The 27,552-nt window shown below is 44.9% G+C and overlaps 2 protein-coding genes across 9 annotated transcripts in view; one reads left to right on the top strand and one right to left on the bottom strand.

The window, feature by feature from the left end:
- EVC2 (EvC ciliary complex subunit 2) overlaps window positions 1–3,142 on the bottom strand; it is a 162,459-nt gene extending 159,317 nt beyond the window's left edge. For all 4 annotated transcript variants that reach the window (XM_054029013.1, XM_054029014.1, XM_054029015.1 and 1 more), the window contains exon 1: window positions 2,804–3,142. In XM_054029013.1, coding sequence (XP_053884988.1) covers window positions 2,804–3,124 — 321 coding nt within the window. In that variant the 5' untranslated portion in view covers window positions 3,125–3,142. The remainder of the gene's footprint in view (window positions 1–2,803) is intronic.
- A 385-nt stretch (window positions 3,143–3,527) lies between these two features.
- The window catches only part of EVC (EvC ciliary complex subunit 1), a 95,156-nt gene continuing 71,131 nt past the window's right edge, over window positions 3,528–27,552 (top strand). For 4 of the 5 annotated variants that reach the window (XM_054029022.1, XM_054029021.1, XM_054029019.1 and 1 more), the window contains exons 1-6: window positions 3,528–3,723; window positions 13,246–13,374; window positions 20,106–20,189; window positions 20,663–20,895; window positions 22,889–22,973; window positions 27,007–27,105. In XM_054029022.1, the coding sequence (XP_053884997.1) occupies window positions 3,535–3,723; window positions 13,246–13,374; window positions 20,106–20,189; window positions 20,663–20,895; window positions 22,889–22,973; window positions 27,007–27,105 (819 nt within the window). In that variant the 5' untranslated portion in view covers window positions 3,528–3,534. The remainder of the gene's footprint in view (window positions 3,724–13,245; window positions 13,375–20,105; window positions 20,190–20,662; window positions 20,896–22,888; window positions 22,974–27,006; window positions 27,106–27,552) is intronic. The other variant, XM_054029020.1, reaches the window with a different exon arrangement.

Below are 27,552 nucleotides of genomic sequence, written 5' to 3'. Positions count from 1 at the left end.
GTGCTACCAACCTCTATTATCATCAGATTTAAAGACATATCTACACAGCAAAAGCTGGACATGGGCTTGTCTGTTCAACCTGAATCCAGCTAGCATGGGTAACAAAAGAAGTGAAGACAGCACAGCACAGGCTTCAGAATGGACTAGTAAGCCAAGTATGCACCAAAAGTCCATACCAGACTTGCACTACCCGTGCTGAAGTCTGGCTGTGCTGCCTTCACTGCTATCATTACCTAGGCTGGGCTGGATTCAAGCTACCTCACAGCTAACCCATGCACAGCTTTTTCTGTGTAGACACGTGACTGACAGTGGTAAAAATACAGACAAACCAAGTATTTTTCTGTCCTTGTTGATGAAGCTAAAGATGCACCAAAAAATGAACAGCTGTGTCTCCTTTTACGCTTCTGTGGAAAAGGAATCATTCAGGAAAGAGCTCAGGGCTGCTTCCACATAGAAAATCTAACTGCTGGATCTGTCTCAAAAATGATTATTGAAGAACTGCAGCATTTGAAGCTCGATATTAATTACATTTTTGCCCAGTGCTACGATGGCGCTTCTGTGCTGAGTGGGCATTTAAAAGACATACAAGCTCGAATTCAGGAACGGATTACACATGCCATTTATGGGAAATGCTGTCCTCACAGGCTTAATCTTGTTACTACAGACACATGTTCCAGCATCACCCAGTGTCAGGGAGTCTTTACATTTGCTCAGGCATTGTACATCTTCTTTAGCAGTAGTTACAAGTACCAGGAACCATTTGTTAAGGCACAGCAGGAGCTAGGCCAGAAGGTACTTGAACTAGGTAGATTATGTGAAACTCACTGGTGTGACTCCCTCTGGAAACAACATGCAAGACTGGCACTGTAGTGGAAATACTGGAAGCCATTTCAGTTCAGAGCTGATGGATCATCAGTTAACATTGCAAAGGGCTTGATGACAAAGATAAAGAGCTATTCCTTTCTGTTGAGGCTCTTGGTCTGGGAAAGAATATTCAAGATTTTGCAAAGGGCTTTAGAAGAACTGCAAAATGAAAACCTGCATTAAGTGCCATGGAATTAGTAGCAAGCAATGTTGCTGCTCTTCAATAAATGAGAACATCTCAGCAAATGGAAGGAGATGTGTGATGAAGCTGAAATCATTGCCAAAGAACTTGAAATTGATATCCCGTGTCTGTCAATCGCAACTGCTGAGCACAGCAATACAAAAACGGCAAGAAGCCTTGGTTTTTGTTTATAGTACACTGGGTCAGTCATCGACACATGATGTTCCCAAAAGCACTCAAGAACCTATAAAATCTGATTTCTACTATCCTATTCTGAACAGAATTCTTGCTAAGCTTGATAGACGATTCACCTCCAACTCCAGTTTGCTTTCTGCACTAACTGCTTGTGACCCAAAGAATGAAAATTTTCTTGATTATGAGAAACCAAAAATAACTGCAGATCACTATGGATCAACAGGCATCAATTTTGGCGATCTGGATGCAGAATCAAAGTTGCCAAGAAGCACATTGCACCAAAAAAACCTGACTTCAACTTCTGAATTCTGGAATGTTCTCAGTGTTTTACCAAGGGGTTACCAGACTTTGCTGTCTATTGTAGATTATTGTGTTGAGCCTTCCAGTTTCTACAGCATCAAAAGAGAGGTACTTCTCTGTGCTCAAGAGAGTTAAGGACTACTTAAGACCCACAATGGGAGATAGGCATGTAAGAGATTTGGTAATTTTAGCCTGTCAATGTGAAGCTTCGAAACACTTGGATTTTGCCAAGATAAGACCATGGCATTATCCATTGTTTTTAGCTCATATTTGGAGTGTGTTTTTGTTTTCAATAATTTACCTTTAAATATTCCTGGAACCAATTACCTGTCTCATTCTCCTCTTCACAATTTGGAACATAAGACATTTAGAAAACAACAACAATTGCAGGTGTAAGAAGATTTTAAGTAGATTTTATTTATTTTTATTTCTGTCTACTAAAGAGAGTGTACAAACTGTTTCTGATATCTGTGTTAAGGCTCCAAAACCAATACCTCAAGGCTTGGGATTATCTTGATACATTATCTCCTGATTGTTCTAAATTTACATATAAACTTAACATATGGCTTTAATTGCTGTCTGTATATATATTTTTTCTTCTTTCTTTGTACAGAAATTAGATACCGTGCTCATGTCAGCTAATTTTGAAGTTATTACTGTAAAAAAACAAAACCCTAGAGTTTTCAGGTGCCTAAGTAGTCCCTGGAATCATGGTTAAAGTTGCCCCCGCACCACCACTGCTTAATTTGTGCCAGGGATTGCCAGGCCTGAGCCCGGCACCTCTAGGCTTGGCAGTTCATAGCCCCAGCACTTCTGGGCTTCCTGCATCAATTACGAAAATTTTAAAACTGTTTGAATCCCAGTACCAAATTGGCTGGGCCTCCGCACCACTTTCATGCTAAATTAAGCATTACCCCGCCCCCAAATCTGAAATGGTCCCCAATACCAAGGGCCTACTTATTAGAAATGCCGAGTGCTCAGTATCTCTGAAAATCAGATCTGAAGTACCTTAAAGGTTGGGCACCCAAGGTTAGTGGATGCTTTTGAACATTTGGACCTTTCATGTCTCTACAATTCAGCTTCCTCGTGTGATAAAATGGGGATCAACGCCTCTGCCCGACCTCCCAGGTAGAGGGATGAGGTTAGATTCGCCACGGCCACGGGAGTAGGGTGCTCTGCGAGGGCAGATCGCCGGCAGACCTTTGCCTCTCCCAAGGGCTTTCCAAGCAGGAGCTCACACGCCTCGGCGAAGCGTCCTCTTACCTGGGCTGCCGTCTGGCTGCACCATCCGCCGCTCTGGAGGCGGGGAGCCCGGCCGCGGGGTGACTCCTCGGGGGAAGGAAACCGCGAGCCAGCGGCAAGGGCCACCGAGACCTCGTGCCCGGCCCCGAGAGGAGGGGGATCTCCGTGCATCGGGCGGCTCGCGGGCAAGTCTTTGCACTGGGGCGGATGCTGCCCGAGGCGAGGGGGGTCTGCTGCCGGGGAGGCCCGGGCTGGGAGCAGCAGCAGCACTCGCACAAAGTAGCCAGCTACCAGCAGAGCCCCCGGCGGGGCGCGGAGCCCCCCTGGAGCCGCTGCTCGCATGAGACAGGCGCGGGGGGACTCAGCCGGCCGGCGCAGGAGCCCCCCAGAGGAGCGCGGCGAAGCGCGGCCACCAAGTTACTGGCCCGGAGAAAGTTTCTTTCCAGGGGGTCCGGCTCCAAACCAGGCCGAGCTGTCGAGGCGCCGAGCCACAGATCTGCCGCAATCGACTTCAGCCGCGATCGCTCTCCTCCCGGCCCGGGAGGAGATTCCCCTTCCTCCAGTCCCTGGTCCCCAGCCGCGAACCTCGGCCCGCAGGGAGAGGGCTGGGAGCCGGGATGCCCTGGGCTCGCCAGGCGGGAGCTGCCCACCAGCGGAGCTCGCTGCGCTGCTCTGGGTCCTAGCCCGGGGCCCCTCCCCCGTCCCAAGCAGAGTTGGAGCCCCCGCCTCGAGTTCTCACTGCGGGCTCGTTCATGGCCTCTGCGGCTGGCGAAGCGCCGCCAGGGCCCTGCCGAGGGGAGATCGGGCTGCAGTTCTGGGTGGAAGTCTTGCAGCTGGTCCCCGGCTTGCTGGCTCCCGCTGTGCTGCTGGGGGTCGCCTTGGGCGTCGGCGCCGCGCTCCTGCTGTGCTTCTATGTGATCGGGCCTCTTCTGCAAAACAAGGTACGCGTTGCTGGATGGGATCTTTGCAGTAGAAGGTTTTGGCTTCATGCGGATTGAGTGGGTTTGGGTAAATACTCTGGGTCCGACCTGATCCTGCCAGCCTTGGCCTCCGCATCCCAAACTGGAGTAGAACAAACCGTCTGGCCACTCTTCCTGCTCTAAAAAAAACCCAAACCAGTGTCTGATGCACAACAGCAACACAGGACACCGGGTCTGTCATCTCCTGAATCAAGCCTGCTTTGGGCCTCTAACTCTCCAAATTGTAATGGGTATACAGTGAATACATGTAAATGCTCCTATTGTATCAATATCTGGAGTATTACACATTCTAGTGCAACAGCATTGCTGACACCTGGATTCTATTGGATCTAGCTGGCAGCACAAGAAAATCTGCACCCAACCATAATAATGCTTCAAAATCCCAGGTCTGACACATAGACCTTGCTGGATGCAGCAAGTTTTTGGCCCTCATTACTCAACTTTCTTTACTTAAATAGAGAACAAACGTAGGTGCTCCTACTGCTAAAAACATTTCTAATCAATGCATTTTGTAATGCAGCAACACCCCAAAACTTGGTTCCTCCTGGATCCAGCCAGTTGTTGGCCCCAATTGTCCAAATTCCACTAGCTATATAGAAAGCACGTTTAGCCTGCCTGCTGCACCTTAAAACTCCAGACTGACTCTAACATGCCCCAGAGCAGCAATGCCACAAAACTTGGATTCAGCATTGGAATCCTTTTGGATCCAGCTAAATTTTGTCCACCGACTCAGAAATTACACTGCCAAAATTAAGAATAAGTGTACTTATCTATCATGCTTTAAACACTGACACATCCTGGTATAAGAAAGTGACAAAAACTCTGATTTGATCTAGGCAAAGGTTTTGCGCAACAAATTTTTTGGTGGCCTCAGAGCAGTGGTGGGCAACCTGCGGCCCGTGGGCCACCAGACCATTTGTTTACATTTGCACGGCCGCCTTCAGCTCCCAGTGGCCACTATTCGCCATTCCCAGCCAATGGGAGCTGCAGGAAGCGACACCCAGCCCGTGTCGCTTCCCGCAGCTCCCATTGGCCGGGACCGGCAAATGGCGGCCACTGGGAGCTGCAGGCAGCCGTGCAAATGTAAACAAACGGTCTGATAGCCTGCCAGTGGCTTGATCTGAGGGGCCGCAGGTTGCCCACCGCTGCCTCAGAGTGTGGCCACCAACTCTTGCTGGTGGCCACTCTGACAATTTTTCCTAAAATACTTAATTAACATTAGGAAAAAGAAACAAATATGCATATATACATGTCCAAATCATTGTAATTTATTTATACAGGGATTTAGGTTTATTTTTGAAACTCAATAATAAATATAATGTACAGTTGTCTGTGTTCTTTACTGGACCTAAACAGAATAGAAACAAAAATAAGGTGCTTTGCATGTTCTTTGTCCTTTGTTGTTGTTTCTTTTGGGTTTTGTTTTGTTTTGTTAGATTTGCTGGCTAGTAAGTCTGCTATTTATTGTGAAAAGTGATATTTGTATGTTTGTTAATTTTTCACAGAAGCAGGCTTGCTAGCTACCTGGGAGGCAATGAAAAGTGATATTAACAAACATATAAATATCACTTTTCACAGCAGAGTTGCTCAGTCCCAGCAAGCTAGGGGACAAATTAAGCCCTGGATTGGGAGATGGGTGGGTGAGGAGGCAGCGGGGGGCCAAGGATGATGGAAGGGATGCCAGAGGAGGCAGCGGGGGCCAGCAGCGATGGGAGGGGGGTTGGAGCAAGCCCGGGGGCCAGGCTGGAGCCTGAAGCCCTGTGGCTGGGGACCAGAGCCCATTGCCATACGTCTGAAGCCCAGGGCCAGAGGACACAGCGGTGGCCAGGGATGTTGGGGGGGGCAAGCCCAGGGCTAGCACCCAAAGCCCCATGGCCGGATCCTGGGTCCCGCGGCCAGAGCCCAAGATGGAGGAGAGAGTAGGGGCCAGGGGCGACAGGCAGAGGGTGGTGAGCCTGGGGTCGGAGCCCAAAGCCCCATGGCCAGATCCTGGGGCCCCGCAGCCGGACCCTCAGAGACAGAGCCTGTCACCGCACAGCCGAAGCTCAGAGCCAGAGAACATAGCGGGGGCCATGGATGATGGGGGTATGAGCCTGGGGCCAGAGCCTGAATCCCCACAGCCGAATCTGGGGTCCAATGGCTGGACCCTGGGCCACGTGGCTGGGGATGGAACCTGCTGCTGCGCGTCCAAAGCCCAGGGCCGGGGATGACGCAGCGGAGGCCAGCGATGATGATGGAGTGGTGAGCCCAGGGACAGAGCCCACTCCTCAGTTTTACCATCTATATTTAATACATATGCAGCTTCTTCTAGTCCACCACAATAATGCCAGTCACCACATATCATGGAATAACAACACTACAAACATGACTGTGAGCAACTGAATTCAGCTAGGTCAAGCTGGGTTTTGGCACTGAGCTCCTGAATTAGAACATTACCATGCTATCAAATTGGAGTCTTCACTTATACAAATTCATCTCCTTTGAACAACATGATACCTTTTGGGCCACCACATATATGTGTCAGTAACATTACTTATGAGATAAGATAAGCACCTGGATGAAAAGCTGCTATCTCAAACTCAGTCTGTAAAACAAAGGTAGGAATTGGGTTGTAGTTAAAGGACCTGCAGGTCTGACTCCATCACCCATTGAAGACTTATTTACTCTATTTGTCAAGAAGGTGCACAGCCTGGGGTTCCTTTGAGACTTTTTGCTTGCTCCTAGATACCAAAAAGCAACTGTGTCCCAGAAGTGCCATTTTCTGATTTCAACTCAATTGGAAAATGTGCCCTTTCTTAACTACTGCAAACTACCCATTTTGATCCACATATGCACCACCTTTCCACTAGACTGCATCAGGGTGTTCTCTATTACATTGTACTTTAGGATGTTCAGGTACTACAGAGATGAGGGCTATAAAAGTATCTAGACGAGTGGTTCTCAAAGCTGGTCCACCACTTGTTCAGGTAAAGCCCCTGGCAGGCCGGGCTGGTTTATTTACCTGCCACGTCCACAGGTCCGGCCAATCGTAGCTCCCACTGGCCGTGGTTCGCCACTCCAGGTCAATGGGGGCTGTGGGAAGCGGTGCAGGCCGAGGGATGTGCTGACTGTCCTTACCACAGCCCCCATTGGCCTGGAGCGGCGAACTGCGGCCAGTGGGAGCTGCGATGAGCCGAACCTGTGGACGCGACAGGTAAACAAACCAGCCCAGCCCGCCAGGGGCTTTCCCTGAACAAACAGCGGACCGGCTTTGAGAACCACTGATCTAGACAGAATGTGTGTGTGGGGGGGGGAGGGGACTCAAGATGAAGGCCATATGAATGTTTCAAGTGGCCTGACAGCAGCCTGCTTACTGGGATATTTAGATAGACATGTGGACATCACCCCAGTTTTCTACATTTTCTGCTGGCTCCCTATTCAATAGTGGATCTTCATCAAGAGCCTGTTTCCAGCAGATGAAGCCCTCAATCGACTGGAGCCAGTCTGTATCCAAGTGTCTCTTTCTCTGTCACCCACCTCAGCAGCTGTGATCAACAGGAGTGATAAGGCTGACAGAGTCACAAGTGAAACTCTTGGTAGCCTAACATTCTCAGCTGCAGACTCTCAACTATCCAACTTCTAATATAGATGCCTGCATTTAAACTAATTTAATCCTTGCTTAAATCAATTTAGCTTCATTTGGTAATGTACTGAAACAAGCTGGGATTTAAGCAAGGATTAAATTCATTTAAGTAGATCTATGTTAGGGGCTTTGCACCAGTTTAATTGTTGCTCTGCAGATGCCATACACACGAGAGAGACCTGTTTACTTAGATTAATTTAAAATCGATTTAGCTAATCCGCTGCAACTTTTCTTGTACAGACATGGTCTCCATCTTGTCACTTTAGGGCACAACGGAAGACTTACCTGGTTTGCAGAAGTCTTCCTGAAATAACGTTGACCGCAGAATAGCCATCAGTGTCTTCTCCTGGAAACAAATAAGAACAATCCCACTTACAAAGCAGTAAAATGAATGGAAGAATGGAGAGAACTGTCCCTTTTAAACTGAGACTATGTACCTAGATCCCCTGGTGCTTTAGAAATATATGAGCTAGAAAAAGAATGAGGCATATTGTATACATTTTACAACTTGCTTGGGGTGAAACTGCTATTTAGTTATTTCCAAAGCACATGCTCTCTCTGTTGTTTAACATGCACTTGTCTGATTTTAGTCCTCTTTGGAGAAATACGTATATTTTCATCATCTTTTAAAGACTAACCCTGGTTGTTCCTCGCTTTTTATCACAATGTTTCTTGAGACTCCAACATTATTTACACTGTACATAGCCATAGACTTATTTATACTACACCAGGTTATTTTCTGGGAACAGCATTATTGATTTCTTTTGTTTTGTTCTTGCTCTGCATCAGACTTAGACCTATATAATATTGAGTTAATTTCATATAACAGTGGTTGGCACGGACACAGCTGGAGGATCTAGTGCCATGCAGAGTGTTCTCTCTGCATTCAGTGGGCGGTTTGTTTTTCTTTAGCCACACCTCTTTGTACAACTATAGCTAACCCGCCACACACACACACACACACACACACATATATATATATATATATGTCATAATTAGGCCTGGTGGGAGAGACGAATACTTGTTAGCCATCTGCTTTCAAGAGGAAGATTTGAAACTCTGCTTGAAGCCATGCTTTTGCCTGGTAATGGATGCACTTCAGGTACTAGATCAATGCATCCTGTGGAGGTGGAAGATTCTCTGCTTCAATAGCTCATTTTTCTTTCCAAAATAGATGTTTTTTGATATTGCTCTCACGGTTGGCTCAGTATAGCTAAGTACAGATGTTATCATAGAATCATAGAATATCAGAGTTGGAAGGGACCTCAAGAGGTCATCTAGTCCAACCCCCTGCTCAAAGCAGGACCAATTCCCAGCTAAATCATCCCAGCCAGGGCTTTGTCAAGCCGGGCCTTAAAAACCTCCAAGGAAGGAGACTCCACCACCTCCCTAGGTAACGCATTCCAGTGTTTCACCACCCTCCTAGTGAAATAGTTTTTCCTGATATCCAACCTGGACCTCCCCCCACTGCAACTTGAGACCATTGCTCCTTGTTCTGTCATCTGCCACCACTGAGAACAGCCGAGCTCCATCCTCTTTGGAATCCCCCTTCAGGTAGTTGAAGGCTGCTATCAAATGCCCCCTCATTCTTCTCTTCTGGAGACTAAACAATCCCAGTTCCCTCAGCCTCTCCTCATAAGTCATGTGCTCCAGACCCCTAATCATTTTTGTTGCCCTCCGCTGGACTCTTTCCAATTTTTCCACATCCTTCTTGTAGTGTGGGGACCAAAACTGGACACAGTATTCCAGATGAGGCCTCACCAATGTCGAATAAAGGGGAACGATCACGTTCCTCGATCTGCTGGCAATTCCCCTACTTATACAGCCCAAAATGCCGTTAGCCTTCTTGGCAACAAGAGCACACTGTTGACTCATATCCAGCTTCTCGTCCACTGTGACCCCTAGGTCCTTTTCTGCAGAACTGCTACCTAGCCATTTGGTCCCTAGTCTGTAGCAGTGCATGGGATTCTTCCGTCCTAAGTGCAGGACTCTGCACTTGTCCCTGTTGAACCTCATCAGGTTTTTTTCGGCCCAATCCTCTAATTTGTCTAGGTCTCTCTGTATCCGATCCCTACCCTCTAGTGTATCTACCACGCCTCCTAGTTTAGTGTCATCTGCAAACTTGCTGAGAGTGCAGTCCACACCATCCTCCAGATCATTAATAAAGATATTAAACAAAACCGGCCCCAGGACCGACCCTTGGGGCACTCCGCTTGAAACCGGCTGCCAACTAGACATGGAGCCATTGATCATTACCCGTTGAGCCCGACGATCTAGCCAGCTTTCTATCCACCATACAGTCCATTCATCCAGCCCATACTTCTTTAACTTGGCGGCAAGAATACTGTGGGAGACCGTATCAAAAGCTTTGCTAAAGTCAAGGAATAACACATCCACTGCTTTCCCCTCATCCACAGAGCCAGTTATCTCATCATAGAAGGCAATTAGGTTAGTCAGGCACGACTTCCCCTTCATGAATCCATGCTGACTGTTCCTGATCACTTTCCTCTCCTCTAAATGTTTCATAATTGTTTCCTTGAGGACCTGCTCCATGATTTTTCCAGGGACTGAGGTGAGGCTGACTGGCCTGTAGTTCCCCGGATCCTCCTTCCCTTTTTTAAAGATGGGCACTACATTAGCCTTTTTCCAGTCATCTGGGACCTCCCCCGATCGCCATGAGTTTTCAAAAATAATGGCTAATGGCTCTGCAATCTCACCCGCCAACTCCTTTAGCACCCTCGGATGCAGCGCATCCGGCCCCATGGACTTGTGCACGTCCAGTTTTTCTAAATAGTCCCGAACCACTTCTTTCTCCACAGAGGGTTGGTCACCTTCTCCCCATGCTGTACTGCCCAGTGCAGCAATCTGGGAGCTGACCTTGTGCGTGAAGACAGAGGCAAAAAAATCATTGAGTACATTAGCTTTTTCCACATCCTCGGTCACTAGGTTGCCTCCCTCATTCAGTAAGGGGCCCACACTTTCCTTGATTTTCTTCTTGTTGCTAACATACCTGAAGAAACCCTTCTTGTTACTCTTAACATCTCTTGCTAACTGCAACTCCAAGTGTGATTTGGCCTTCCTGATTTCACTCCTGCACGCCTGAGCAATATTTTTATACTCCTTCCTGGTCATTTGTCCAATCTTCCACTTCTTGTAAGCTTCTTTTTTGCGTTTAAGGTCAGCAAGGATTTCACTGTTTAGTCAAGCTGGTCGCCTGCCATATTTACTATTCTTTCTACACATCGGGATGGTTTGTTCCTGCAACCTCAATAAGGATTCTTTAAAATACAGCCAGCTCTCCTGGACCCCTTTGCCCTTCATGTTATTCTCCCAGGAGATCCTGCCCATCTGTTCCCTGAGGGAGTCAAAGTCTGCTTTTCTGAAGTCCAGGGTCCGTATTCTGCTGCTCTCCTTTCTTCCTTGTGTCAGGATCCTGAACTCGACCATCTCATGGTCACTGCCTCCCAGGTTCCCATCCACTTTTGCTTCCCCTACTAGTTCTTCCCTGTTTGTGAGCAGCAGGTCAAGAAAAGCTTTGCCCCTAGTTGGTTCCTCCAGCACTTGCACCAGGAAATTGTCCCCTACACTTTCCAAAAATTTCCTGGATTGCCTGTGCACCGCTGTATTGCTCTCCCAGCAGATATCAGGGTGATTAAAGTCTCCCATGAGAACCAGGGCCTGCGATCTAGCAACTTCTGCTAGTTGCCAGAAGAAAGCCTCATCCACCTCATCCCCCTGGTCTGGTGGTCTATAGCAGACTCCAACCACGACATCACCCTTGTTGCTCCCACTTCTCAACTTTATCCAGAGACTCTCAGGACGTTATCCTTTTGCTGTCTTCACCTGTCTGGTCACTCTGATACTGTAGTCATAAGGTATGAGTATTTAAAAAGAAGTTATTATTGCCAGTGCCTTCCAGAAATGTTCTGTTCTGTAATACCCTCCAGTCAGATTTACCCTGTACCAGCAAACTTTCTTGTTGAGATCGAGCTTGTCCAGTCATGAGATTCTGGCAGATTAGCTTGATGAAGTACTACCGGGATTGTTGTTAGACCTTATTTTATTCAACATTTTTATTAATGATCTATAAGAAGAGGTAAATGGCACTTTAACTACATTCATACCGGTAATACATTGGGAGGACAAAAAGCAATGGAAAGGAGGGAGCTAATGGGGTGATAAATTTGGGAAGGAAATAGATTCAACTTGGAAAAATACACGTTTATTCACTGGGGATAAGTAATCCAAGTTATAGGTGTTCACTGTGAAAGAAATGCTTGAGAAATACTATGGCTGAAAGTGGGCAGCAAACTGGATGTGAACTTGCAAGGAAATATGAGACAAGAAAAGCAAATGCCTCTTTTGGGCTACATGTGCAAGAACATCTTGTCACCATACTAGAAAGATGAAAGCTTTTTTTTTTTAAACTATCTTGCACTGATACAATTGTACATAGAATATGATGTACAGTTCTGGACGCCTCAGTGTCTGAGAGATGATGGGAGGGAAGTCAGTGGAAAACAATAAAATTATTGGGATAAGTAGGGGCTGGAGGGAATGAATAATATGAAAAGGTCTAAAAGAACTAATTACATTCTATATTGTGCGACCAGTCAACTACTAAAGGAGAGTTTAAATTTCTATAACAAGACTGGACTGAGAAGTGGAAAGTGGCGTAGGCAATATCTTTTTAACAGCTCAACAGACAGGTAGTAAAATGGAGACATGAGGTAGGAGCCTTTGAGCCATCATGTTTGCCTAAAGTGAGTAACCATATTATCACATTCTGTATAGGTTCTTATACCATCCTCACCACCGTAGTATCTGAGTGTTTTCCAGTTCATTAAGCCATATGTCAAGTGTGGTTTGTTCTCTCATCTTCTCTGCAGGGAGAAAGTGCGTGCAGTGGAGAGGTTTGGTGGGGGTTTTGTTTAATATACATGTTGCTATATGATTGTAGGAGAAGGCAGGTCAAAGAAATACGCCTTGCACTTGGAGTGGAAGTTGGTGATGATCCTTAGTTCCTAGGGAAGCTCTTTCCATAGTCTCAGGTCTTCCCCCCACCCCCTTCAGAAAGTTCTATCACCTGCATCAATGAGATTTACCCTTATTCGAGAACATTTCACTGAGGAACAGCATGGAACAGTGGTCCTCATCCAAGTGCTTTAGGTGATCTTTTACATATCTTAGACCCAGGTCTTGGAGTGCCTTCAAGATACAGACCAAGACCTGGAACTTGACTCAATAGCCTAGGAGAAGCTAGTCTGGAGAGTGGTGGACAGGTTTGATGTATGCAGTAGCCTGTACTACTGAGACAACACACTACAGCATTCTGTGCTGGATGGAGTTTCCTAAGCACTGATGGTTTCAAACCTGTAGCTTTTCTCACCCGTCCTATACCTGGTGAATGGTATATTCTCACAAATTTTTCCTAGTCCATTAGTTGGGTCTAAAACACTGTGTGCACCTGTGTAACTTCATCACACGAGTAGTTCAATTGCCAATCCTCAATACTGCAATCATTTGATGCTGTGGGATGGGGGTGGGAAGGCGACTTCTTGGCACTGAATGTGCAATAGCCAGAGTCTTTCACCTTTCCCTGGTCCAAGTCTCCAGCGCTGGGGGGAGAAGAGTAAAGCAAATGCAGAAAGAAACTAAAGATACTAAAAATGGTTCCTCAATCTATAAACTTATTACTCATTTTCAGAAAACTGAAATCATTAGTCTAAAATAATCATTTGTACCTACTTTGTAACTTGAACAGGATATTACTATAAATAAAACAGGGTCATCTAAGATGTCAGATGAATCCAAGTGGTTTGAGTTGCATTTTATTTTTTTGTCCTGCTTTGGGATTTCAGAAAGATGATTCCCAAAGGCTTCTGGAAAGCTTTCACTCGGATGTGCGCGGACATCTTGATGAAAATGTACCCTTACCCAGAAAGAAGAAAACAGAAACTCAAATGTCAGAGGAGGAAATGGTACTGGAAGTAAGAGTTTATTCCTTTCATAGATGTCTATTTTGTCTGATATTCTAGCCTGCTTTCTTAGCAGCTGATCCAAATGCTGTTGATTTCAGCAGAGTTGGGATCTGTCCCTTCAAGAGTTACGATGATTCCCTGTAGTAGGTCCTAGCCGGGGCTCGACCCTTCCGGGCAGGAGGGGAGCCACACCGACTCACTACTCTGGGAATAAGCAGTCAGTTAGTCCTGAAACTCCGGCTCTTTGGTGCAGAGTCGGAGCAACCACAGTTAAAGCTCAGGAGCCCAGGCCCTGGATCAGGGCGGGGCAAACACAGTTAGCTCAGACCCTTGCTTGCTGGGCTGAGCGGGCAAATAGTTCAGAGCCCAGGCCCTGGATCAGGGCGGGGCAAACACAGTTAGGCTCAGGTCCTTATGGCAGGGGCTGAGCGGGTAAATAGTTCAAAGCCCAGGCCCTGGATCAGGGCGGGGCAAACACAGTTAGGCTCAGGCCCTTGTTGCAGGGGCTGAGCGAGCAAACAGTTCAAAGCCCAGGCCCTGGATCAGGGCGGGGCAAACACAGTTAAGCTCAGGCCCTTGTTTGCAGGGGCTGAGCGAGCAAATAGTTCAGAGGCCAGGCCCTGGATCAGGGCGGGGCAAACACAGTTAAGCTCAGGCCCTTGTTGCAGGGAGCTGAGCGAGCAAATAGTTCAGAGCCCAGGCCCTGGATCAGGGCGGGGCAAACACAGTTAGCTCAGGCCCTTGTTGCAGGGAGCTGAGCGAGCAAATAGTTCAGAGCCCAGGCCCTGGATCAGGGCGGGGCAAACACAGTTAGCTCAGGCCCTTGTTGCAGGGAGCTGAGCGAGCAAATAGTTCAGAGCCCAGGCCCTGGATCAGGGCGGGGCAAACACAGTTAGCTCAGGCCCTTGTTGCAGGGGCTGAGCGAGCAAATAGTTCAGAGGCCAGGCCCTGGATCAGGGCGGGGCAAACACAGTTAGGCTCAGGCCCTTGTTGCAGGGGCTGAGCAGGCAAATAGTTCAAGGCCCAGGCTTCTGTAGCCGAGCGTTGGGTGAGGGGGAAGCCTGCCACCCGTACGGAGGGTGGCAGGGGGGAACGCAGGCCCACCCACTCCACTGCGTTCCAGCCCGGGGCCCTAACAGCGGTTGCTGCCGCTGCTGGTCAGTGGGGTTTCCAGGCCGCAACACACTGACATAGGCTCACACTCAGTTGCAGCCGGACCGGGGTCGGCTACCCCCGGGCTACTTCCGTGATCCCCCTCACAGCCTACCTCGGTCGTTGCGCCGGGATCGGGCCAGTCCACCTGCATGGGCTCCTCTCTGCCCGGGCTCGGCGGCAAGTCTGGTAGCTCTGCCGGGAAGTCCGGCCAATGGTCCTCAGGCGGCTCCTCTGGATAGCAGCAGGGGCTGAGGGGTTCGGGTCCAGTCTCACCCTCAGGGTTAGCGGGGTTCGGTTCCCAGGGGTTCTCCCAGTGGCGGGCGTGAACGGGCTCCGGCGGCTCCTCCTCGTAGCGGGCCCGGGGTAGCTCAGGCCAGCTAGGGTCTTCGACGGTCTCCTGGCCGGGAGCTCCCGGCCGCACGTCTGCTCCCTGTGGTGGCTGGCCGCCAACTGAGCTCTGGCGGCCGGCCTTTATACTTCCTGTCCCGCCCCTTGACTTCCGGGGGGCGGGGACAGGCGGTGGTGGTCCCACCCACTCTGGTGCCGGCACGTGGGCTCCCTCTTCTGGGCAGGAGGGGAGCCACACCGACTCACTACATTCCCATACAAATGCTGTAATAAAGAAATTGGAAACTGAATGCAGTAAATCAGAGACTCAGTGAACAAAGAAATAAGGGCCCTGAATCTAGGATCTGTTGATACCTAGAAATATGATTTCACTTATATTTACCTGGCCCAATTTCACAGTCTTTACTCAGTCAAAATTCCCATTCAAATCCATTGGCATTATTTCCCACTCTACCATCATTTTACAAATTTGAGGGCAGTAGCCAATACTCCCACTTCTTCCCACAACTGCCTTGCCCAGCACCTTGCAAATTTGGGTATTTCCCCTGCAGCATTTTCATCTGACTTTAAATTATTAGAATTCACAACTGAAGAGGAGCCTGTAATCTAATTGCACAAATCCACTAAACTAGGGAAGTTTACTTTAAAAGATTGAGAACCACTGGACTAGAGCATCAAGGCTTTAGTCAGGGGTATGCAGAGGTCTTCCACGGGGTACATCAACTCATCTAGATATTTGCCTAGTTTTACAACAGGCTACATAAAAAGCACTAGCAAAGTCAGTACAAACTAAAATTTCATGTAGACAATGACTTGTTTATACTGCTCTATATACTGAAATTTAAGTACAATATTTATATGCAATTGATTTATTTTATAATTATATGGTAAAAATGAGAAAGGAAGCAATTTTTCAGTAACAGTGTGGCTGTGACACTTCTGTATTTTTATGTCTGATTTTGTAAACAAGTCGTTTTTAAGTGAGGTGAAACTTGGGGTACGCAAGACAAATCAGCCTCCTAAAAGTGGTACAGTAGTCTGGAAAGGTTGAGAACTACTGCTCTTGTCCTTACTCAGGCAAGACTCCATTGAACTCACTATGACTCTTTCTTGAGTAAGAACTGCAGGACTGGGGCAAAAATATCCAGCCTATGGGTAAAATGGATCACAAAACCGCTATGTTAAGGTTCCACTCAGTTTGTTTAGATACTGGGAGTTGGATTCTTAGGGTTCAGTCCTGCTCTACTGGAATCCTATTGTCTCATGTATCTTAGCTGACCTGTTTCTGTGCATGCAGGTGCCGGTTTGCTCATTCATTTTTTAAGTGATGGGCTTTGAATATTAAAGGGCAGGTCAACTTTTATCATGCTACTGAGTGTTTACTTCATAACCCTTTAAAAGAAAACTATACTGATGAGATTCTCTCTTTGGCTCTTATGAAAGAGATGTTTCTGGGATACATCCAGCTTATATTTACATTAAATGGAAGAGTAGAATGCCTTGTAATTCACCATGTGAAAAACATAACTAAGTTTTTCTTCTGTTACATCAAGTTTCTGGAAAAGTGTCTCTTCTAGCTTGTGAAATGCAATAGCCTTTGCAATCTGGTCAGACTTCTGTAATATGTGTGGACCAAAACCTAACCCTGATACTCCCTAAGAAAGATCTGCCCAGGCCCTGTGCCTGAGGAGCACTATTTCAGGCTGTGGCAAAGGTCCAGTGATTTTGGAGACGGTCTTAGGTGTCTGAGAAATCCCCCCAAAACCTGAATCTCGGGCCCAAAGTCAAATGTTAGGTGGATATGCATAGCTGCCAAGTTTTCTGTTGCTCCATTTGTGACATTTTATGCAAATCAGTTCATTAGCTTTACACATTTGCAATTTTTTAAGATGCAGTCAATGGTCATATCGGTCAATACACTCCCTCCCAAGCAGTGGTGGGGATAAGACATTGAGCTGAACAAAAATTTTGCCTTTGAAGACTATCTGGGGAGTATTTGGAAGTTTGGAAGCTAAGACAGCTAAGCTTGTGTGGGTATCTGTGTGGAATATGGAAGTAGTTAAGGCAAACTACACACATGCTCAGCTTGCCTCATTTTACCCCAACCCATTCAGCAAATCTAATTTGCCTTAGCTCCTCCCCACATCTCCACCCAGACACCTCCACAAATATAGCTGTGGCTTCTAGTCTCCAGCTACCCTCCTCAGACTTTCATACATGAGCAGCAGTCTCTCCAGTGACAGCTGAAGACACAGTGAGGGGTCAAATGAACAATCCTGTTGAAACACCAGAGCTGGCAGCTGGGACTAGAGGACTATCAGGGAGCAAGGAACCCGCTCCGGAGACAGTTGAGAACAGGGAGAGCAGAAATTCAACAACTCACAACCAACATTTCAAAAGGATTGGGTTTTTTGAAGAGTTCTGATTGAGCCTCCCCTTCTGCTAAGGCCCACTGTGGAAACGACACCACGTTTTCCCCACTCACAGGATGCTCTGGAGGGGTTATTGCAGCTCCATGATCATGGGAGATACAGAGGCCAGGGTCTGCAGGTGACTGGTAGATGGAAGAGAAGCTCATTTTACACCCCCTTCTGCAGCGCCATAGAACCCAGTTGCAACTAACATGCTGATATGACTATCTTTAGGATTGTCAGACTGGTCTGGAGAACCCCCGTAGTGGTATCAGGGGCTTATGGACCCCTTACTCCATGATCCAGTAGTCAGGAATTGGTCCACTATTGCAAAACCCACAAAATATGTAAAGGAATCAATCTTACTTTGATGACCTCAGTTCACTGCCTTTCATTTAAAACTGAGTTGGCTGCTATCCACGTAGTAAAGGGAGTCAGAAATGCAACTGTTTTAAAAATGTGTAGTTAAACTGTGCTCCTCATTCTGCCTATAAAAAATAAGTTATGCTCACCCACAACATGTCAGTTCTGTCTAGCCAGCCCAGTCCTTAGCTTGCAAATGGAAGTAGGTAAAAGCATTTTAACTGTAGCCAGTGCTTGTTATAGACACTTTAAATGTAATGTAAAGTTCTGATGGGACATGAATTCTCATTTCAGATGTGTCCAAGATAGATGACAAATTTATGGCTGAATGGCCAAGTGTTCTTGGACTAGTCGTGAACAGAAAATATTTTATATTCATATCAATGATTAGTTTTTCCTTTGAGGGAAAGTCATAGAATCATAGAATATTAGGATTGGAAGAGACCTCAGGAGGTCATCTAGCCCAATCCCCTGCTCAAAGCAGGACCAACACCAACTAAATCATCGCAGCCAGGGCTTTGTCAAGCTGGGCCTTAAAAACCTCTAAGGATGGAGATTCCACCACCTCCCTAGGCAACCCATTCCAGTGTTTCACCACCGTCCTAGTGAAATAGTGTTTCCTAATATCCAACCTAGACCTCCCCCACTGCAACTTGAGACAGTTGCTTCTTGTTCTGTCATCTGCCCCCACTGAGAACAGCCTAACTCCATCCTCTTTGGAACCCCCCTGCAGGTAGTTGAAGGCTGCTATCAAATCCTCCCTCACTCTTCTCTTCTGCAGACTAAATAAGCCTAGTTCCCTCAGCCTCTCCTCGTAAGTCATGTGCCCCAGTCTTGTGCAAATACTTTGGCATGTACGTAGCTTCATGCATAGCAGTTTGTCCCACTGAAGGGCAGAATCAGGTCCTTAACTACAGTAATTTCTATAGTACACATGTTGCAAATATGAGAGCACTTTTATAACACATTTAGGGCTAGTCTACACTGGCAACGCTTTGTGTAATCGCGGTGCTCCAAGAGAGCTCTCCCAGCGCTCTAAAAAAATCACAGCCACGAGGGGCGCGGCTCCCAGCGCTGGTGCACTGTCTACACTAGCACATTACAGTGCTGAAACTTGCTGTGCTCAGGAGGGTGTTTTTTTTCACACCCCTGAGTGAGAAAGTTGCAGCGCTGTAAATTGCCAGTGTAGACAAACCCTTAGTGTATAGCCTTGTTATATGAAGGGTGTTTCCCTCCTCGCTGCCAAACCAGTTTTTAAAAAAAAGCCAATTTGTTCCAATTACTGCTGACCAAAGTTGTGCAGAGGCTAAGCCACCAATTCATTAACTAGAATTGATGAAAAATGCACTTGGTTAGGTTAGTACTTATCCATTGCAATAGTATCCTACACCATGCATATAAATAAGTGGGACTCCTCAGTGTGAACAGGGATATGACAGTCTAGCCGTCTGGCCCTCTATGTCTTGCACTTGTTGAAACAAAAAATAAAAAAAAGTTTGGAAGTGAAACAGACATTTTGTGCAGCCACCAATGCATGACCCATTTTGATTTTCTCTGCTCATTTCAATGTTTATTTTTGGGCTCCCTTAGTGCCTTGCCGTTTCTTACAAAAATCCTTGAACTAGCAACTGCATACATTTCAGCAAACCAGATTGTTCCATTAGTAATACAAGGAATACAGGAGTTAAAAAACCTCCCAAAACTTGGTCTCAGTTATTGTATGTAGTCCACATTCCCAGTGTACTTTGTGTAACCCAAAGCTGATCACCACACTGCAGCTATGCGTGAAGAAGAAATGAACTAAAAAGCATGAACAGGAAGTCTGACTAGCTGTAATTTGCAGCCGACAGGCTGAATAGAATACATCATTTAGAAAAAGTCCTTTTGAAAGAACCTCTCTTTTCTCTCAGGGGCATAGTTAAGGGTTTTCCAGTATTTATATTTTAAGTCATTCTTGAAAAATTACTTAATTTAATTTAGTTTTATTTAATCTATTGTTTCTGTATTTAAATTTAAAATCAAAATTCCTAGTCAGACCATGGCAGCCTATCCTCAGGCATCTCCATTCGCCATATATATTATTAAAGTAATTTCAAAATCTCATAGGAAAACTGGATTTCTCTTTCACTGTGGGGGGAAAGAGAAGGAAAATGAGCTGTGAAAACCAGCTATGGTCTATCACCACTTGCTGGAGCAAAGTTCTTTTCGGAGATGGAGCTGTGGTAATAAACTTCCAAAACAATTACAAAACCATAGACGGTTCTCCTCTTCTTTGGGCTTCAGGCTCTGACTTGGACCATGAGAAGACGGTTCATGTCAGAGTGTAAGTCCAAAGACAATCTGTGATCAATAAAATTCCTAAGCTATCCAACCAAAAGGGCTGCATGGAACTTCTGCTAAAGATCTAATCAGAGCTGCTATTCTTACCTAAGCTTACAGTATTTTTCTGTTGTTTCCATACAGGGAAATGAGTCTTCTTTGAACAGTAACATCACAGCATTTGCACTAAAAGCAAAAGTCGTCTATCCAATCAATCAAAAATTTAGGGTAAGAGTTTAGACTGTGAAAAGTAGTGGCAATCATTCTGTGACTGTGTAAATTGTAGAGTGGGAAACACTGGAAGAAATTTACTATTAAGCCTCGTACTTTACAGTGGGTTTTTGTTTATAGCAAATTGATCCAGGTCTTATCCTATGTGGTGCCAGCTGTCCTCAACTGGCACTGAAATCTTCAGCACTTCACATGGGCCTGATCCAGTTTCCACTGTAGTCAATTGGAAGTTTTCCATTGACTTTGGCCCAAGAGACATTCAGCACCTTGCAGGATCTGGCCCTTAAACAGGCAATATGTTCATAATTTAATAGAAAAACATATTTCCCAGTCAAAAACATAACTAGTTCTGTATAGACATTTTGTGGTGTACAGTGTTGCAAAAAATTGTGAAAGTAGCCAGCATTCACGAGCTGCTCATTGTCTTAATATTATTTGGATTGAATCAGCTAAATTTTCTTTGTCCCTAGCCCCTGGCAGATGGATCATCCAATCCATCTTTGCATGAGAATCCAAAGCAGGCTATTCTGCCTAATCAGATAATGGAAACGTCTACTTCAAGCAGCCTTGGATCCCTGAGTCATGGAGACAAGGAGGACTGTAGTTCATCTACAACAATACATTCTGCAACTAGTGATGACAGATTTCAGGACCGAGCCTTCCTGAAGGTGACCTGCTTCCCTGAAGTTCTGACTTGTGAGAGGTACAAAAACAACTGGCAATAGTTTGGTCATTTGAAAACACACACTTGTTTTTTTTTCAGATGAACTGCTGTAGATCTGGCATGGATGAAGAATCAAGATTCTTAAATCCATGTGTTGAAGGCATACAGTCCAAACTTAATTATAGGAAGCTAAACCTTCTTGGAAACCAAGGAAATTGCATACTATTGTGTGTTGCAAATTGGTTTACTTACGACAGACTTACGGGGAAAGGAGTACAAGCAACAGCATTATCATGAGAAAATCCCTTTTTACTGTACTGTGATAATACTACAATATTAGCTTTGAAAGGCTGTTGATCACATAGGGTCCAATCCTGCCAGATGCTGAGCATGCTTTGTACAGGATGCTGAGCCCCCTCCACTCCCATTAGAATCATTCGGAGCTAAAAGGGTTCAGCCCCTCACAGGAGCAGATTCATAATAAGCAACATTTTCAAAGATCCCTAAAACACTTCCTGCTAAAAACGATTGTTTGTTATTGTCTCTCTCACCCCACACTGTATTGAGGATATAATTGTTTTATTGTCTTCATTGATTTCAAAATATTGATACAAATCTATACATAAAAATAAAAAATACTATGGATGAGCAATGCACATAGTACAAGGTCAGAGAACTGCTACCACTTTCCTCTCAACACCTCCCAGTCTTTTAAAACCAGGGTGCAAGAGCTTTTCCACCTACTAAGGATTAGTCCTTGGACAGCAATTTTTTTAATATACTAGTAACTTAGAGTTTGATTCGGTCATGCTTATTCATGCTTGAATAGTTGCTTACCTCATCAGTAGTAGCACAGAAGCAAACACGAGTAAGGGTGTCAGAACTGGGTCCTTAATACTACAAAGCACATATTTAGGGCCAGATTCAACTCTTACTTAGCCGTGGCAGCGCTTTAACATGGCTTGTGTAGTCACGGCAGAGCGGTGGGAGAGAGCTCTCCCAGTGCTCTAAAAAAACCACCTCCATGAGCGGCGCAGCTAACAGCGCTGGGAGCGTGGCTACCAGTGCTTGTGCACTGTCTACACTGGCGCTTTACAGCGCTGAAACTTGCTGTGCTCCAGGAGGTGTTTTTTCAGATCCCTGAGTGAGAAAGTTGCAGCGCTGTAAAACGCCAGTGTAGACAAGCCCTTAGACTGAGCAGTACCTTACTGTGAGCTGAGTCCCACAGAGTGTCCAGTAGACTGTTCCCAGCCCAGTGGGACAACTCACATACTTAACATTAAGCATGTGCTTAAATGCATTGCTGAATTGGAGCCAGAGTGCTCAGTACCCTGCAGGATCAAGCCCTGTAGCCTGGGGATTGGAGGCAGGAACTCCTGGGTGCCTACTCTGCCCATATCAATGGGGGTTACTCATCCTGCAGTGGGGAAAATAGGTCCCTGTTCAAATACCATGGTGATGGCCATGCTGTAATAACCTGGATAGACTCAGCATTCTAATCTTCACTCTGCCACTGAGTTGCTGTGTGGCTCTAGGCAAATATCTATATGTTTACCTCTTTGTATCCCCAGTTGCAACATAGGGAATAAGAAACTTTGTCACAGGGTGGGACATGGAGAGTCAATTAATGTTACTGTAACACAACTGGAGGTGGAAAACATTAAATACGAAGTATTATTATTACTTTTTAAATTACAGCTTTTCCCCCTCTTTATTCTAGCCATCCCTCCATATTGTTTAGGCTTGCTGTTTATTTGAAGGTTGCTGTGCCTCTAATGTGTTAGAGCATTGTCTCTTTTTATCTCTCTGCAGCATTTTAAGATACTTTGTATAAAAAAAATGCAATATGAAAATTGAATTGACTTGTTCCAGGGAAATTGCTTTTGTGAGAATTCAGCACTTAAAAGAAAAAAAGTTAAAAAAAAAATTACAAGAGTGTTACCATTTTCTATCAGTTTTATTTTTGCAGTGTGCTTTGGCACAGTATAAGTAGATTGCTGCTAATGAATGTTAAACCTCTGCTTTGTTTTAGTTTTGATGTTAAACTGTGCCTGTATAGTCTTCTTTTGAAAGAATTGCTGCTTCTTGATACTGAACTAAGAAGGGAAAAACAGGTGGTAGGTACAAATTTTTTATGTATAGCCATTTGAATTAGAGACAGGAGCTCCTTTAGAAAGCTTAGGAACTAGTCAACATAATTCACTCTGACTATCAGACTCCCTTGAGGAAAGTATTGTATTTTTACTGCACTATATTTTATTTGTCTGTATGTCATAAATATATATCGGCTCAATACAGGGGTGACTGGGTAAAATTTAATGCCCTGTGTTATACAGGAGGCCAGACTAGATGATTTAATGGTCCCTCCTGGCCTTTATAGTTTTTGTTTTTGTTTTAATTTTGCATAAAATAGGTTATCCTATCCAAACATTTTGTAGATACATTTGTCTTCAATTATGGGTGTTAATGCTTTGCAGTGTCAAGGATTGCATATTCTCTAGGTAATATATGAAAAGTCAATATAACACATTCATTACCATTGTGATGGGCACAATCACCCTGATTCAGTATGGTACAGAAGTGAAAGTACCCCCTTATTCTGCTGCATGGGCTACCCACATTACAAATCACAAGAGGAGACCAGCCTTCATTGGTTAGGGAGTGGGCAGACAGGCGTGTAGGATTGATGGAGTCTTAATTGTGCCCCACAATGCATTGGACATCACAACTGAGCTGGGGCAGAATGAGAAGTATTCTGGTATTACAGAGGATTATTTAACCCTCTGAGAGTCAGAGTTGATTCGCTGGTCTGCGCCAGGGTTGGCCCAGGTATGCAGCACCTCTTTCTCAGAGCAGATTGGAAAGTTACAATGTAGCCCTAAATAAATAAATCAGATGATTTTCTTGCTAATACAAATTGCAGATATTCTCATGATTTGTAGGCCAGAGTCAATGTTTTGTTTTGTTTTTTTAAGGGGAAAAATAAGTTTAAGGCTCTATTCTTCTCCAATGGAGAGAAAAATAGGACCTGACCCCGATTAAAAAAGTGGATGGGGGGAATAGAAGGGGAAATAAAAGAGGCCTTTAGCAAGGAGAAAAGGACAAACTGGGCAAAATGGACTTCTGTGATTAAAACAAAAGAGTAAGGTTTTTACACAGAATGCAGACTTCCATTGGGGATACAGATATGGTGCGATACAGAATCATTGTTACTGTTATGGGAGGGGTTAAGCCACATTCAAACAGGAGGGTGTAACCACTACCCTCATTTAAGTTGTAAGAAGCCATTCAGCCAGATAGCTGAAACAGTAGGTGCCTCCAACCAAACCAGACACATGCCACCTGTCAGGATCCCAACAAGGGCAGTCAGGGCCAAGAGTCAGAGCAGGTGCAAATCTGGGGCTGGGAGTAGCACAGGCGTTCATATTCAAGTTCAGGCTAGGATCCCAAGGGTCCAAGTCCAAGTCCGAGACAGTTTTCAGGGTCCAAGTCAGGAGGCAAAGTCCAAATCAATCCAAGGTCAGGCCAGGAATTCAAGAGCAGGCACAATCATGGCAACTATAGAAGATCCTCACTTGTTGCCTGAACACTTCCTGAACCACCCCTTGGATTTATATAGGATAGGGAGCCAATCAAGAGCCAGGGGGTTGCTGTCTGTCAAACCCTTGTGGTGGAATGCCCCACAGTCTGTGTCCGCAGCAGGTTATGGGAAGTGGAGTGCACCATGGTTACAACTGCTGCTGGTTGGCAGCCTGGAGCTGCTAGCTACCTGGGAACTTTGTAGGCCTGGGTTCTAGTCCCCGAGGGCCTTATGTTACAACACAAAGGCACATGGAAGTCTGCTTAGGAATTTGATACATGTGGGCAGAGAGCTTATGCTTGGTGGAGTGGTGTGTATGTTGAGAGAAGCATCAGCAGAAAAGCCAAGGACAAGCACTGGGAATGTGGTCCTGAAAAAAAAGCCGTGATAGAGCTTTTGGGCTAAATGGAAGAAAGGGGTTTGAAACTGCGAGAAAGGATCCTATTTCTTGTTTGAGCCCTGCTTTGTTCAGGGAAATGAGACATCGTACATTCTTTGTAAATAAACAAGATTACATTGAAGAAACACTTGACTCCATCACCAATTTATATCATTAACGAAAACAATCCACAAGACCCCGAATTTTTAGCTAACTGCTCAGGTCAAAAGGGGGTAACATTACAATTATAGCCTAACTAAAGTAATCTAAACACTGGGTATAATCCTCTCACACACACCCCAGACCTCCATATGATCACATTATATCAGAAACAAGTAAATGTGGTTAATACAATTAGCATGTGTCAAGAGGCAGCATTTTCTAGACAGACTTTTAAACACTCTTGGGAAGGAGAGGAACCAGAGTGTAAGCCTGGGGAGTAGAATTGACCCATTCAGGTGTCCTCTCTTGGTGGGCTCCTCCCCATCTTCTTAAAAAGGTTTCTAAGGGAGACTAAAAGAATTCTGGGATCAGTGTCGAAGATGATCTTCAGTTTGTGTGAATTAAGAACAATGAATTTGATCTCCAGATCAATAACTAACTTGTTGACAGGTCTAAAAGTTACAACATTGTGCCATAACATAACAGAAACCTTGAAAGACAGATGATTAGATCATTTGATTGCTGACAAGAAGCTCCACAAAAGGAGAGAAAAAAATTGCATCATAAAATTGCACTCTGAGTAGCAGGAGCTGGTTTTCATTAGTAGGCTTTTGGTCCAAGGCACGGTGAACGTTTTAGTCTTGAAGGTTCCATTTTTTGCCCTCCAGGTTAGTGCTTCTGAGAGTCTGGTCTCAAAGAAGGAAACTTCAGTTTTGGCTTCATTATCTTCATAGTTTGCTTTAATTCTTTTATTTTTGGACAGTATTTGAAATCTTAGCATTTTGGCTTCCAGTTTTATTTTCGGAGGGCACGTTCCGCCTTTCATACCCACAGTGTCAGCAGGTGAGGTACACGTCATCATCTCTTGTATCTTTTTCCATCCTACTGAGACTTGTTTTACCAGCGAGTCTATTGATAATAAGTTTTCCAAATTCTATTCAACTGCAACGTTGACTTGTCGAGCGACTCCTTGAATTATTTTTTTGTTAGCAAGGAATCCATCCCTAAGGATTTTAATAGCTTCCCCCATTTTGGATCCAGTATGCTAAGGTTTCCCTTTCCTCTTGTCCTTTGAAGCCGCACTAATGGCGAAGAGTTTGGAATTCAGCCATTAACTGTTAACTTAAAGCTATTCCACTTTTTGAATATATATTGTGGAGGTTTGTATGGCATCTGCTTGGTGTAAATATGAAAGACAAAAAGAGAGAGTCATATATCCTGGCACTAAGCTGAACACATTCGAACAACAACTTTATTTGTTCACTTTCAAGATTAACATTTAAAAACCCCACAATAATCCATTTACTATCTTTTCTCTCTGGCTTTCAAGGAGATACGTGGGAAGGACTTGGGTGAAGATTCTGCCAAGGATTTAAAATATAATTTGTTATATTTTTGCTATTGTCGATATTGTGATCAGGGAAGTTGATTAGAGTCTATTTAATTGAAGGTCTATTTTTAAGAGATTTTCCCAGAGCCTGGGATCTTCCCAGAGCCTGTAACTCTTTGGTTACAGATGGTATACAAATGAGCGGCTTGGTTACAAATAGTAAACAAATACAGGTGAGCAATCCTAAAATGGCAGCTTAAAGGTGAAAGCATTACACTACAGGCATTCGTGAGGACACTACACCTTGGGCACATATAAAGTTTTAGAAAAGATCCACCCTACTTTGAACATGCCATTGTGTGATAGCTACCCAAAGCAGAGACATGAAGTCTGATGTTTGTCAGTCACTTTCTTATCCTTCAATGAAAGGCCTTGCATATGCTTTAAAATTTGTCAGTTGCCTTAAGTATGTAAAATTACGTCTGTCTTTATAGGAGTGTAGGAAGTGTAAGAAATACTGGAAGATAATGTTATCCCAGGCAAATTGGAAGAGTTTCAGCATGACTATTTAAAGTGTAAATTATCTTTTCTGCTATTAATATATTTTCACTTACAACTCATCCTCATTCATACATGTAATCACCAATAATGATTATCAAAGTGATTATGTTTTATATTTATTTCTCTTTTTTCACCTAGGTATTTATTCAGGTTCTCAGAACATACCTCTTTGATTTTTACCATAAAAAGAAGATTACTGAAGATTTGTACCAAAAGATCATTTTGACGCAAGAAACTGTAAGTGTCTCCATTGTTTAATGTTTCAGCCAACAGAAAATAAAAGTTAAGCAGTTTGTGAAAGTTTAACCATATAACCCTGCTGTGTTGATTTCTTTTACATGGAATAATGCCATTTGTAGTGTACTTCCAACTTCCCTCTTTTTTGGGAGTGGGAAAAGGGGCAAAATGAAGTGGAAGATGTGATTGCTGAACCCCTGTGGTGGATTATCCATAACAACTTGTGTCTGAATGTCTATCTGTCTATCAAAAAATACAAATTACTACAGTGCTGTATCCAATCTGTTAGGAGAAAAGCCTTTTTCACAGTTTAGTCTTGTCTAGAAAACACTGTTTTTCTGACCTCAGCCAGCTGCTCAATAGAATGAATGATCTCTAGGTGTAAATTCCTTATCTGACCCCCCCATTGTTGTCAATAACAACATACTAGGGGGTGCAGTACCTGAA

This window comes from Malaclemys terrapin, chromosome 5 (genome assembly GCF_027887155.1).
Source record: "Malaclemys terrapin pileata isolate rMalTer1 chromosome 5, rMalTer1.hap1, whole genome shotgun sequence".
NCBI lineage: Eukaryota > Metazoa > Chordata > Testudines > Emydidae > Malaclemys > Malaclemys terrapin.
The sequence above is the reverse complement of the archived record's forward strand: the minus strand, read 5'-3'. Positions and strand labels throughout refer to the sequence as shown.